The 13,055-nt window shown below is 51.1% G+C and overlaps 2 protein-coding genes and 1 long non-coding RNA gene across 4 annotated transcripts in view; 1 reads left to right on the top strand and 2 right to left on the bottom strand.

Annotated features, from left to right (window-relative positions):
- LOC106021912 overlaps positions 1 to 13,055 on the top strand; it is a 342,914-nt gene that overhangs the window by 17,619 nt on the left and 312,240 nt on the right. The window lies entirely within an intron of this gene.
- On the bottom strand, positions 5,863 to 8,458 carry Gjb4 (gap junction protein beta 4). Its single transcript, XM_005079465.4, has 2 exons — positions 8,371 to 8,458; positions 5,863 to 7,234 (listed from the first exon to the last, which is right to left on the bottom strand). The coding sequence occupies exon 2, from the start codon at positions 6,907 to 6,909 to the stop codon at positions 6,112 to 6,114; it is 798 nt and encodes a 265-aa protein (XP_005079522.1). The 5' UTR covers positions 6,910 to 7,234; positions 8,371 to 8,458; the 3' UTR covers positions 5,863 to 6,111.
- Positions 9,553 to 12,613, bottom strand: Gjb5 (gap junction protein beta 5). 2 transcript variants are annotated; one of them, XM_005079466.4, is made up of 2 exons: positions 12,445 to 12,613; positions 9,553 to 10,721 (listed from the first exon to the last, which is right to left on the bottom strand). In XM_005079466.4, the coding sequence occupies exon 2, from the start codon at positions 10,695 to 10,697 to the stop codon at positions 9,882 to 9,884; it is 816 nt and encodes a 271-aa protein (XP_005079523.1). In that variant the 5' UTR covers positions 10,698 to 10,721; positions 12,445 to 12,613; the 3' UTR covers positions 9,553 to 9,881. The 2 variants fall into 2 exon arrangements, with proteins under 2 accessions (XP_005079523.1, XP_021088402.1); XM_021232743.2 differs by lacking the exon at positions 12,445 to 12,613 and adding an exon at positions 11,821 to 12,047.

Genomic DNA, 13,055 nt, shown 5'->3' with positions numbered 1-13,055 from the left:
TCTGGTCTAGCCCTGTTCCCTTTTTGTCAATAGACTACTAGTCGGCTCTATCAGGATGCTGCTCAGCCAGCCAGCTGACCCACTTTTTGTTGAGTTCCTACTAAATGTGGAGGACCAGTCCAGGTAATGGGAGTCAGGGGAGAGTCAAGGGGTGAGCAAGTCGGGGTTCTCCAGAATCTCATCTCACTGACACCACGGGAACAAAGATTTCTCAAAGCCAGCTAAATGTTACAAGGAAGACAGAAGGTCATCTTATAGAGTGACCCATGGTGTGTGCTTCTGGGGAGGGTGTGAGAGAGCCTTCTGGAATGGAGCTGTGTGAGTGGTGCTGAGGACTGTGTAATGTTCTAGGAGAAGGGCGTGGCCTGACAAAGCAGGTGCAAACATCCTGAGGAGGTGAAGATGTGGGCTGGCTAGTATAGTAGCAAGAGACCAAGGGGGAGGGCTGGAGGGCTTGGGGGGCAGTTCAGGGCCCACCTACAGGGCCCTAGAGACTATGGCAGAGTCTGATGTGGCTTAATTGTTTTAGTCATAATGGGAAGCTGCTTGAAGGTAGCTTTAATGAAAGCTTTGGCGGTTGCCATTGTTTTGAGATAGGGTAGTCTTGAACTTCTGATCCTCCTTCTGCCTCCCTGAATGAGATCACAGGTGTTCAGAACCATACCCAGTTTTATGTGGTAGTGGGGACTGAACCTAGGCAAGCATTCCACCAAGAGAGCTACATCCTTAGCTATAATTTTAATCAAAAGAGTGAGTTAATTAGACTTGACTCATGTGAGAAGGTTTTTTGGGTCACTCTCCGGAAGAGTAAGAGTGGAGGCAGGGAGACCAGTTGCTGCAAGGATCCAGATGTTGAAACTTGGTGTCTTGGCCTGGGATTAAAAGGCTTGGAGATAGCAGGAAGTGATTGGGTTTTGAATATATTTTGGAATTACTGCCAGTATGACTTGCCAATGATGTGGGTGTGATTTTGAATAAAGAGGCTCCTAGGTAATTTCCCCCTTTTTCTATGAAGGTGTGTGTGTGTGTGTTGTGGCACATGTGTGTATGGTGTATGTGTATGCACTTATACATGAATGTGTGGAGCCCAAAAGAAGACTTTTTGTGTCCTGTTCTATCATGCTTCACCTAATTCCTTTGAGACAGGGTCTCTCATTGAATCCGGGGTTAGGCTGTTGGCCAGCAAGTCCCAATAATCCTCCTCCCTCCTCCCTCCCCAGTGGTTACAGGCATGGGAAGTCATGCCCAGATTTTATGTGGGTGATGGGGTTTGAACTCAATCCTTACCCTTGCACAAAAAGCACTCATACCAACTGAGTCATCTTCCCAGGCTTGAGTTTTTGACTGAATAGGAAGCTAGATGGGGAGGTCAGTAGAAGATGAAATTTAGGGAGGGGGCCCCCAATGGGAGCGAGGGCATTGGCGTATTGGAGACCACCGGGATGAAAACGAGGGGACAAACACATAAAGCTCTTAGAAGACTTTGCTTTTTGTTAATGAATGGTAGGCAACTGGAGAAGGAGGTGGTGTTGAGAGAATTAAAAGGGGAGAGAAGCCATGTGCTATAGCATATTTTCAGAAAAGGGCTATGTGAAGGAGAGAGAGCACAGCCTGGAGTTGAGATGAGGTGATGGGGTCTGCTGGCCAGGTGGAAAAGGAGTGCCAGGCACAGGGGTGCTTCATCCGCGTTGCAGAGGAGAAGGCAGAGGGACTGGGTATGCATGCTAAGAGGATGGCAGATGTGTTAGGATGAACTGGAATTTGCTTCCTGGTCTTGCCTCTCAAGGACATGGGATGGCTGTCTGTCAGTCAAGTCTAGGACTGGGAGATCAGGGCTGGAGGATGAGCAAAGAAAAGGTATGTTCTAGTCATCTTGGAGAGTTGGGGTAAAGTTTTAGGAAATTGTAGGATTGCTTAGAAATGCTGGGTACCCAGCTTGAGCTTCACTGTCAGATGTTTAAATTGAGATCAGTTGGTCCAGTTGTGCGATTTTTCAGATGGTCCAGCAACAGATGCCTCTTGGAGAAGGTCTCTCCAGGCAAAGCACAAGAGAGACATGCAAAAGCAAGGGGTGGGGAGTACCTAGGAGGCAGTGATTACAGGAACCTGGGGAGTCTATGCTGCAAAGGAAAGAAGGGAGGCTGTGGAGGGGGTCAATGGGCAGTCCAGGGGTGGGTTAAGGGATGGGGAGGAGGGGTTGCTCTAGTGAGAACCAGATTGAGTGAGCTAGTAAGATAGGGATGGCACTGCTCTTGGTACAGACAAGGTGTAGGAGGTAAGGTTTGTGAGTGGGGAAAAAAAGCTTGTTGGAAGCAAGGAGGTCAAAGAACTGAGAGTCTAGATGTTTTAGTTGTGAAGACACCAAGAACCCTAACAAATGCTCCGGTAGAAAGACAAGGAGATAGGGATTACGGTGGCCCAGGAAGGATGGGGGAATAACCAGGTTTCTTATTTGTGTCTCAAGCATAACATGTCTGAAATGGAAGTCATCTCAGCTCCGTCAAACCTGCATATCTACTGGGGCTCTGAACTCATTAAATGGCATTACCATTCAGAGGCAGAAACCCGAGTGTCACTTTAATTCTTCTCCGGGCTTGGTCCCCACACCCAACCAAATCAGCAGATCTTTCTGATTCTATCTTATAAAACCCAGATATTTCCTTCCATGCCCACTGAGCACACCCTGCCCAGTTCAGTTCATTATGGTTTCTCAGACCATTGCATCACACTCCAAATTGGTAGCCCTGCTTCAGTCGCTCCACACTGCAACCACAGGCGTCACCCTGAGATAAATCTTTCCAGGACCTGGTCTTGTTTTTAGGATGAAGTCCAAGATCACTAACAGGGATTTGCAAAGAGCATATTACATGATCTTTCCTGGTCTGTCTCAGCCTCACTCCAAACACTGTTCTCCCAGCTGTCTCAGCCATCTTGGTTTTTTTTTTTGTCAGCCATCAGTTTTGTCCTCTCTTGATTTATAAATGCTATTCTTGCCCATCCAAAGCCCAATTCTCCAGCTCTTGGCAAAACCCTCGCTGTCTCCAAGTGTCACTGTGAGGTCCCAGGGAGCCCTTTCCTGGATGCCTGCATGTCAGCTCTTCCTCTGCTGCCTCTCAGTGTCCTATGCTCCCCCAGGTCACTAGGCATTTGGTAGTTAATGTTTCTCTAGGATGTAAGCTGTGTGAACCCAGGGAGTAGGTTTGATCTTTCCCAGAACCTAGCATGGAGATTTGACATAAAACTAAGCTGTCAGTATCTGTGGACTTGCATTCAAGGAGAGGGTCTGAGTGTGCAACAGCTGTGGGTGATGGCAAGATCTGGCACCTTCTGAGTGGGAAGCTGGCTATCTCAGGGGACAAAGACATCATGGAACGAAGAGGGCAGGGTAAAGGATGAGTGGCCCATGTGGCCCCAGGTCATTTGACACGGGCTAGGAAGAGAAGATCCCTGGCCATGGGCTCAGTTTTGAATGAGGGAGAGGTAGGTAGTAGAGGTGGAAACAGAAAAGAGTGAGCAAGAAGAAGACAGAAGGGAAACACATGGGGATTTCTCAGGAAGGTGGAGGTTTGAGTGGAGGCAAGAGTGGTTGCTTGAGAATGTGGGAGACAGGATGAGGCATCTTAGTGTCTAGGGAGCTTCCTACAGGATTCATCTCAGTCACCTTTGGAGGCCTTGCCTGGTCAGATAATAGTTGGTCTCCACCTGGCTAATGTTTTAGGATGTAAGATCTCTGGAATGTGAGGATATAATGAGAACAGTCAGATCACACGGTGAGCTCACAGTGTGCTGGACCCAACAGCTACTCCTGGAGTGGGCTTCTAGACTCCCAGGGGAATTTGCCCCGGTCTGGACTTGGTAACTGTCTTGGTCTCAACAGTGTAGGGCCAAATGGTTCTGTTGAGAGTGCTTAGGTTGGGTGGTCACAGCTCTGGGCTGATGAGGGTTGAGAGCCACCCTTGTCTCCTAGAGTCAAAAGTACAGAAGGTGGTATTGTCCCAATACCAATCCCTATGTTCCAAGTTAGCAATTTCAGGAGAAATGATGTCGACTGAACCAAAGCTTCCTACTAATACCAGGATCAGGCCAAACCCATGGCTTGTAGCAGAGTTCAAAGGACCAGTACTGTATTTCCAAGTGGGACCACTCTGTGGTGGCATTTATGATCCTTTCTTCCAAATTTGGCAAGCTCTAAGATCCTGGGTGTATACCCAACTTAGTTCAAGCCCTCCTACCTTACTTCCCTACTCCAGCCAACGCAGGTGTCAAATTCTTGTCTCTAGCTCTGCTTCCAGGGAACTTGACCTTAGACAGGTGACTCTCTGATCTTGTTCCCAATCAGGATAAAGCATAGAGGCTATCCAGTGGCTTGGAGGTTTTTCCCACCTTTATGAAAGATGTTTAAACTAGATTTAGCTAACCACAAGGAGCCAACAAAGGTATAACCACTTTGCTGATTTCTCAGGCTAGGTGTGGCAGAAGGTTCAGATAAACAAGACAAAGTTTTTCTCCAAGAGGCTTTAGCCCATTTACTCACTTAACAAACATTTATTGAAGGCTGCAAGGACCTGGTGACTCAGCATCCTGTCCTTAAAGGGCTCATAGCTGTTGGGTATCATATGTAGTATCAGCTATTCCAATCCAGGAAGAGTGACAGGAGAGAGGCCTGAGCTTTTCTGGCATACAGAGTGGTGGTGAAGGCTGTCCTTGAGGGTCGAGGACATTGGCAGAGGAGGCAGGAGGGGCAGAGGGATCAGTATGGCTAAGGTTGGAGGTACAATTATAGCATCATGGATGGGTAGGTGTTACCAGTAGTAAACTGAGGGAGGAAGTCATGGAGGAGTAGGGAGGTCGGTAGTGCCAGCTTGGGAGCAATGGGGTTAGGGGTGGGTGTGTGGAAAGAAGTGTTAAAGCTGAAGGAAAGGCGTGGTCACATTTGTGGACTGAGTAATCATTCCATCCAGGTGTGGAGGGTAGATCTGGAGGTCCTGTGGGAGGATTGATGGGAGGCTGTGGGGTGATGGAGGAGCTGACTTAGGAGGCCCTCAGAGGTTGGAATCAGTGCTCTGTGGTGTGGGGCTGGGATCTGGGCTGCGAGGGGCTTTGGGGGGAGGGGTTGAGTGAAGGTAATGGGCCGACTCCTGGTTTGGACTGCTAGATAACAGTAGTGCCCTTCATAAGTGAGGGTCTCTGTGAGCAGGGCAGCATGGGGGAGGAAGGCAAAGCCAATTAGGAGTGGCTAGTTGTATTATGCATTTCTCCTGAGAGTTTCCCACGGGCACCTTGTGGACTCAGAGGCTGGCCCATGATAGAAAGATGTTTATGGGACTGTCAAGGTGTGTGTGGTTATAGGGTAGGGGAAGGATGAGGTAGCTCAGGGAAGTCTGTTGGTGGAGGATTGATGGGCTGTGGCATGTGCTCTGCCTCCTTGGGAGACTCTCAGCAGCATTCTCCTATGCTCACAGGTGCTCCCTACATGGGGCCTGCATTAGGCAGGATTAGAGAGGTCAGGAAATGGAAGGCAAAGGCCTCCTGAACCACAGTGTATGGATGGATTTATACTCTCTGAAGACCAGAGCAGGGAGCCCATTGCTCCCTGCCTTCTTGCCTTCGAGAGTTTGCTGCAGAGCTGTAGGGCCCCTGGAATAGGCTCTGTCTTTGCTGTTCTTCTTATGTCCTGGTGGCAGGTGTGTGTGTGTGTGTGTGTGTGTGGGTGTGTGTGTGTATGTGTGTGTGTGTGTGTGTGTGTGTGTTGTGAGGCTGGAACTCAGATGATCACTTAGTGGCTTGGCTTCCTCCAAGAGGCCTACTTGAGGCACCACCCTCATACTCCTCCACCCACCACACACAACCTGTCTACAAAGCTCTGGGAATATCATATTTATTAAGGGGGTTGAGGTACTCTATTGACAAATATAAAATCCCCACCAGTCATCAAGTCCCTGGAGGCTCAGGATTTAGGGACTCAAGGATTTTTCCCATCTTCTACTAACCCTTGGATGAACTTCCGGAGCCCCCGAAGCCACATTTCCCACCTGACCTCCTGCAGAAGACAACACTCCCTTTGCCCATTTGCTTGGGTGTCTTCGGTGACCAGTTAAGCCTACCTGCAGGTCATGGATACACACCTGTATCCTCTGTGGCTATCCCGACTTTTGTTAGGACAGCGTTTTTGTCTTGGGGGTGGCCTCCTTGGGGGATTAAATATGGCTTGTATGTATCTGGTAGATGTGGCTGCCGAGTTTTCGGGCACCGGCAACGGAAGACCTTCATGCATCTCTTGCCCACCAGGTAGGTGACCTCACTGAGGTTGAGTAGGATACAGATGGCTGCTGTGACTACCATGAAGTAGGTGAAGACCTTCTTCTCTGTGGGTCGGGAGATGTAGCAGTTCACAGTGTGGGGGCAGGGATCCACAGAGCAAGCTACCACTCGTGGCATGTCATAGTCCTTGTAGATGCGGTGGAAGATATAGAGAAAACCCGAGTCCACGGCAGCCTTGAAGATGAGACTCAGCAGGTATGTCCACCACAGGCCACCCCTCTTCTTGCTCAGGTTGCTGTACAGGGCTGGGGCGTTGGGCCCATGTTTGCGGCGGTGTTTGCGTTCCCGGTCTTCTCGATAGGCCACATGCATGACCACAAGCAGGGAGGGGCATGTGACCAGGATGAGCTGCAGGGCCCAGAGACGCACATGGGACACGGGGAAGAACTCATCATAGCAGACGTTGGGGCAGCCTGGCTGCTTGGTGTTACAGATGAAGTCCTTTTGTTCATCGTCCCACACCTCCTCGGCAGCCACCACATACACCAGCACGCGAAAGATGAAGACCACCGACAGCCAGATGCGGCCCAGGGCAGTGGAGTACTTGTTCACGCCGCTCAGGACTCCCTGTAGAAACCCCCAGTTCATGCTGGCTGTGTCCTCAGTGGCTCACGTGGACGTGTATGCACTAGTATGCTAATCTCTCAGGCCCTGGGAGTCACAAGGCCTGGTAGAACCCACAAATGGGTGTCCTTATAGGTGTTGTCAAGGCCAGAACTGTTCACAACAACCACTGGGCCATTGTGAGGACTCTCAGTGACTAAGAGAGGGGATGGCCACAGTCCCCATTTCACAGGAAAGTGTGTTAAGGCTGAGAGGTGAGAGGTACCCGCCCAAGGTCTCACAACAGCAAGTAGCACAGATGGTCTTGAACCCTGGTCTTCAGACTCCAAAAGTCAGGGTCTTTTTCCTTCTACAAAGAAACAAGCACATGGGATGTAAGTAATCGCGCATGCATGCGCCAGCCAGCCCCTTTCATCCCACGCCTTAACCATAGAGGCCCAGAGACTTCTTGCATCAGATTGTTTACTCTCCCATTAGCTTTGGGGACTAGATGAGGGCAAGAAGGGGCAAGGTAAGTAAGCCTTTATTGGTTGTCAAATTCACTGAAGTTTTCATGGACCCAGCACTGGCTCTGTGGCATATATCTCAGAACAGTCTCTCCTCATTCCTTTGTGGTTCTGGGAAATTTCTGCCGCATGCCTTCCCAAACTACCCACCAGCTCTTCAGCAATTGTGGTGGCTTGGTGTTGTTCCCTCCCTGCCATGTCCGAGCGGAGCAGATTGTCATACTATGACATCTTTTTTATTGTCTTGACATCTGGACCACAGTGGGTCCCTCTGGAATTCCAACCATTTCACTGGAGTGTGTGTGTGCGCGCGCGCGTATGTGCATGTGTGTATGTGTGTGTATGAGTGTGTGTGTGTGTGTGTAAGAGATGGGGAGGAGGCAGGGGCTGGGTCCTGGCATGGTCTTTGCCCTGCCTTTCATCTTTCTTCCCAGGTACACCCCTCTTCTCCGACTGCCTAATTAGTGACTGTCTCATAGTCACATCTCTCATTATTTTCATACAGGCATGTTCTGTGTACCCCAACTTTGCTACCCCCTATGATGTTCCATCAGAAGCCCTCCTGGCACCATCCCCGACTCAGCTCCTGGATTCTGTATCCCTGGGACATATGCTGAGCTCCCTCAATTCTCCACTGCAGGGCATATCCACATATATTCCAGTAACCCAGTCAAATGTCTTCCTTGTTAAATTGCTAGGGGCTGGGAGCCAAACTGTACATCTGTCTCCTGGGACCCAGCTTTTTGTCAGGTCCCATGCACTCTCAATGGACGCTGATTAAACCCAGCTGTAGCCTCACTCTTCCCAGTCTCTTCTAGATTCTCCTCTGGTCCTCTGGCCTCCCTAATTTAGTATAGCACAACATTTCCTCCCCTCAGGGAACCTGCCCTCCTTTGCTCCCCTCTGTGAAGCTAAGTCCCCAGGCCTAGGTTCCCTGGGACCTTTCCCCAAACTGTCTCCAGTTCTGTTTGGTCCTCACCCTTTCTGGATCCCCGTGGGTCCTCACTCTCGGGTGCCGGCTTGTCTGTCTGCCCGAGGGCCTCCTGGAGGCAGCTTTTGTTCCTTGCTTCCCAGCAGGGTGGGGCTTTCTGAGCCAATGAGCCAAGAGAGAGTGCTGGGGTGGGTAGGCAGACTGGGCAGGGCAGGAGGACTTCCCTGGGCACGGTGCAGAGCAAACACCTGTGGCTCATCTCCCTGGCGCTCACCTTGCTCCTCCAGCCTGTCTGGGTTGGTAGGCATGTGGGTGGGGCTACAGTGATGGAGGCAGGAGTCTAGTGTCAAAAACGTCCTGGTACAGGATGGTGCTGGTGACACGGATCCTGGATCCTGTTCCTGTCCCTTTCAGCTTGTGCCATCTCTCCCCGGGTTCCCAACTCTCTCTTTTGCCCTGTCCTCAGGCCACTGATTCTGAGGTCCTCAGCAGTTGGTTTCTGTGGGAAAGGGCACCCTCATTTCAGCCCAGGACTCTGCTGGGGCTGTATTTGGGGACTAGATCTTAGCACTACTCTGTTCTGGAACCTAGACAAGCCACCTGGCTTTTCTAGACTGGGACACCCACTGCCCTGCTGGAGACAAGGAATTCAGCAGGTTGGTGACATGAAACGCTGCTGTTGGCTTCGGGCCAGGCACATAGCTTTGTATGCCCTCTGTGTCCCAGGCCTCTGTCTGTTGGAAATGTCTCTGGGGGAGCTGGAGCGTGTCCTAGCACTACAGAGGGGTGTTGGGCTTGTGGGACAGTGAGGGTTAAGGTACACACAGGGAGGGTCCCTCGGCCTCACTTCACACAGGCATTTATTGAGCACTCCCTAATAATGATGATTCACTTGTATGTGGCCTTTTTTGACTGGCTAACCCTGGTACTGCCAGGAGCTTGTCAGTACTCACAGTGACCCCCTCAGGCTATGCATTAATAGCTCATTTTGGAGAAGAACTAAAATTGTGTGAGTTCTGAGGCAGCCACACCGGCTCCAGAGTCTGGGTGCTTCCCACTGTGTCAAACTCCATCATCTCTGCAAACACTCACAGCCTGAACTTCCAGTGGGGGCAAAAGGCTAGCTTCGGAACAGTCCCCAGGAAAATCTAGAGACCCCTTTTCTGGAGGGGAGGGTGACCCCTTGATTCCAGGAAGGTCTCGGAGGCCAAAACCAAAGGGCACCTTAACTCTACAAACACATTATCTTTATTAATTTTTCACTCTGGGCCACACACATGGAAGGCATCTGCTCATCTGTGCTTCCATGAGGCCCTGTTAAGTGGCACTCAGTGTGTTGATTTAACAGAAAAGGAAACCGAGGTACAAAACAGAGGGGTAATTCAGTGAAGGCCACTCAGCTGGGACAGGTGGCCTGGAGCTGAGGGACAATTGGATTCCAACCGGGGGTGGGGTCCTCCAGTTCCAGCTCAGCCCTTCCCCCTCCACCAAATACATTCACGAGAGACACTGGAACCTTCCAACTCATGCCCACCCTGCCAGTCCAGCCTAGGCACCCTTCACAGGATGGTTTTCTTCACATGGGCTCGGGGGCGGTCTGGTAAAAGAGGTGGGTGAGTGTCAGAGTCCAGAAAGATGAGGTCTCCCGCTAGGAGGTCCTTCTGTTTGCTGGAAGAGTTGACCCAGTTTGGGTCAAGCTCTGGGCGTGCAGGGAGTGCTCGCCTCGATTCCATGCACTCAGAACACCGCTTAATCACCAGGTAGGCCAGCTCCACAAGGTTAAGCAGGATGCAGATGACAGCCGTGACCAGCATGAAGATGATGAAGATGTTTTTCTCCGAGGGCTTAGAGATGAAGCAGTCCACTGTGTTGGGACACGGCGTCGCATGGCACTTGACCACCGAAGGGAGGGTGTATTTGGGGTAGAACACATGGAATACGTAGAGGAAGATAACATCTATGCTAGCCTTGAATAACAGGCTGCAGACATATGTCCACCAGAGTCCACCCCGCTTCTTGCCAGGGTACAGGTAAAGGTGTCCCTTGCCAACTTCTTCTTGGTACTTCTTCTCTCGAGCCTTGCGATAGGCTACATGCATGACCACAAGCAGGGAGGGGCACGTGACCAGGATGAGCTGCAAAGCCCAGAGGCGCACATGAGACACGGGGAAGAACTCATCAAAGCAGACGTTAGTACAGCCTGGCTGCCTGGTGTTGCAGTCAAAATCCTTCTGGTCGTCTCCCCACACACGCTCGACTGTCACCAGGTACACCAGCACTCGGAAGACAAAGACCAGGGACAGCCAGATGCGGCCAAAGGCTGTGGAGTACTTGTTGACTCCACTTAGGAGCCCCTCAAAGATGCTCCAGTTCATGGTGGACGCAAGGGCTGGCTGCTCCTGCAGGGGAACAAGAATGCAATTTCCCACGTTATGGAATGCTTCCCAGAAATGTCTCATCACAGGACTAGGTACTGTGATCATCCCCATTTTACAGCTGAGAGAAACTGAGGCTTAGAGGCGTTTATGAAGTTATGTGACTATTAAATGCAGAGTTGGCATGGGGGCATAGTTATTAAGTCAGAGCAGGCTTGTTCATAAAAGTGGGTGGGTGCTGATGCCAGGAATCAGTCATCTTGAGTCCCTGAGCCTCGGTCTAGTCCCCCTCAGACTGTCCTCCTTAAGGGGAACCTGCTCTCTGTCTTTTGCTGGTCTGGGGAATGGAACTGCAAATGTCTGACAATTAGGTGCCAATTACCTGAAGGTGGGGCAATTTAAAGTAGGGGACCACAGTGCTCTTTATACAAGAGGCTCCCCAGGATAAGCAGGTGGGCCAATGTTCCCAAACTATTGTTTCATGGCACCCTGGTCCAAAGGCAGGCAACAGGAGTGGTAAGAGAAACTAATTCTGTGTTCAAGACAACTTGGCAAACAGCTGGGTTCAGCAAAATTAAGTAGGTCCCTTTCCTCACCCATGCTCGTAAATTCACTTTGTGACTCCGTCAAAGCGGGATAAAACAGGGCAGCATTGCCCAAACTCTTCTGACCAAAGAGCCCCCTTTCATCTGGACACAGCTTTGATCAGCTTGCTGGACAACTTTTTCAAAACACCAGCATGGAAAATGCCATTCTGGTGAGTGCCACTGGTGAGCTTGGCATGAATGACCAACAGAAGCAAATTCATCTTAATTTGTGTCAAAGGTGCCCTGCTTCTCCACCAGGGAGTCCTGTCTGCCTGACTGTTGAGGGGATTGTGGAGTCCACTGAGGCCAAGGCACTGTGGGATCACTCTAAGAAGTTTTGATTAAAGTAGGGAACCACACACTTTCATGTGCTGGCCTGGGTGGAAAGTCACAGTCCACATGACCCTTGCGGGGGTCAGCTGCAAAGCAGGGTGTGGTCACAGCCAACTCAGACCGTGTTTATGTAGTAAGAGTTTAAGCATTTTGCAAAACCCAGTATTTTTCCCTCATAGCAAGGGGTATGGCATTTTTCTCACCTAGTGGAGATCAGAGAGGCTAAGCAATCCCTTGTCCTTGCATAGGTAGTAAATAACAGAGTCCGGACTCAGACCTAGGCAGGCTGGCTCCCGAGTTCACTCTGCAAACTGCCCAGTTTTGAGTCGGGGGTCATTTCCTCAGGTTTTAGTGAACTGCTTGCTCTTCCAGCGCGTCTCCCTTCTCTACCTGGTGGGTCTTGGGTGATAGCGTCTGGGGAGTGTCTGTACTCCTCACCCCATCTGCCTATGCCACTCATCACTTGGCCACGTGGTGGCCTTGCTTTGAGTCACTGGCTCCTCTGCACAGTCCCGTCTCAGGTGGGTGGAGCTGGCAGCGTCTTAGGAACACCCAGGGAGGCCTAGCCCTAACCCCAAGGCTCTGCAGGCTCAGGCGTTGCTGCTCTGTCTGCAGTCCAACTCCGCCCTGCTCAACCCCTTTCCCACTCAGCTCCAGGCCCCCAGCCCTGTCTCCTCTGCCGACTGAGAGGAGGAAGAGCCCAGAGCAGAAGGAGGAGTGTTTCCCTTCACCATCAGGACCTATGCGTCCAGGCTACCCCCTCCAGCCTCCTCCAGAGAACGTGTCCCTGTGAGGCGAGTCCTGGGTCTGAGTATAGAGGCCTTTACCTGAGCAGCGACTCCTCAGGGCTCCCTAGTACCGCTCCTGGAAGCCAGCAGTTGGGGTTCAGCAAGCATCAGAATTCATGCCAGACTCAGGGGAAGGTTTCTGGGAAAGCTCATACTTGGGGCAGAGGCTGTTGAGCAGCCCAGGCGTGTCCTGTTGGCCAGGAGGGATGGTGGGGAGGGGAGGAGCTGTGGACTGCATAGCCATTGGCTAGGTTCTGGGCCTCTCAAAGACTGCCTCCTGAGAGGCTGAGAAACCTAGGAATTTCGTCCTCTCAGAGCTAGAATCCTGGCACCCTCTTGGAGAACCCTTACTCTTCTATCTTTCCACCCCTAAACGTGTATGGAGAGGCAGAGGCCAGCTCTGCCCCATTTAAATTCTTCCAGAATTCTCTCTCTTTCTCTGTCTCTGCCTCTCTGTCTCTTCTCCCTCCTCTCTGTCTCTCTTTCTCTGTCTCTTCTCCCTCCTTTCTTTCTCTGTCTGTCTGTCTGTCTGTCTGTCTGTCTGTCTGTCTGTCTTTCTCTCTGTCTCTTCTCCCTCCTCCTCTCTCTTGCAGCTGAAGCCCACTCCCCTGCATCCATGTCCTGTATCTCTGTGTCTGGGCTTCACACCC

This window comes from Mesocricetus auratus, unplaced genomic scaffold, assembly GCF_017639785.1.
Source record: "Mesocricetus auratus isolate SY011 unplaced genomic scaffold, BCM_Maur_2.0 Super-Scaffold_100014, whole genome shotgun sequence".
In the NCBI taxonomy this organism is placed as follows: Eukaryota; Metazoa; Chordata; class Mammalia; order Rodentia; family Cricetidae; genus Mesocricetus; species Mesocricetus auratus.
The sequence above is the reverse complement of the archived record's forward strand: the minus strand, read 5'-3'. Positions and strand labels throughout refer to the sequence as shown.

Coding starts and splice junctions, on each gene's coding strand:
- Gjb4 (XM_005079465.4), bottom strand. CDS start 6,909: ATGAACTGGGGGTTTCTACAGGGAGTCCTGAGCGGCGTGAACAAGTAC.
- Gjb5 (XM_005079466.4), bottom strand. CDS start 10,697: ATGAACTGGAGCATCTTTGAGGGGCTCCTAAGTGGAGTCAACAAGTAC.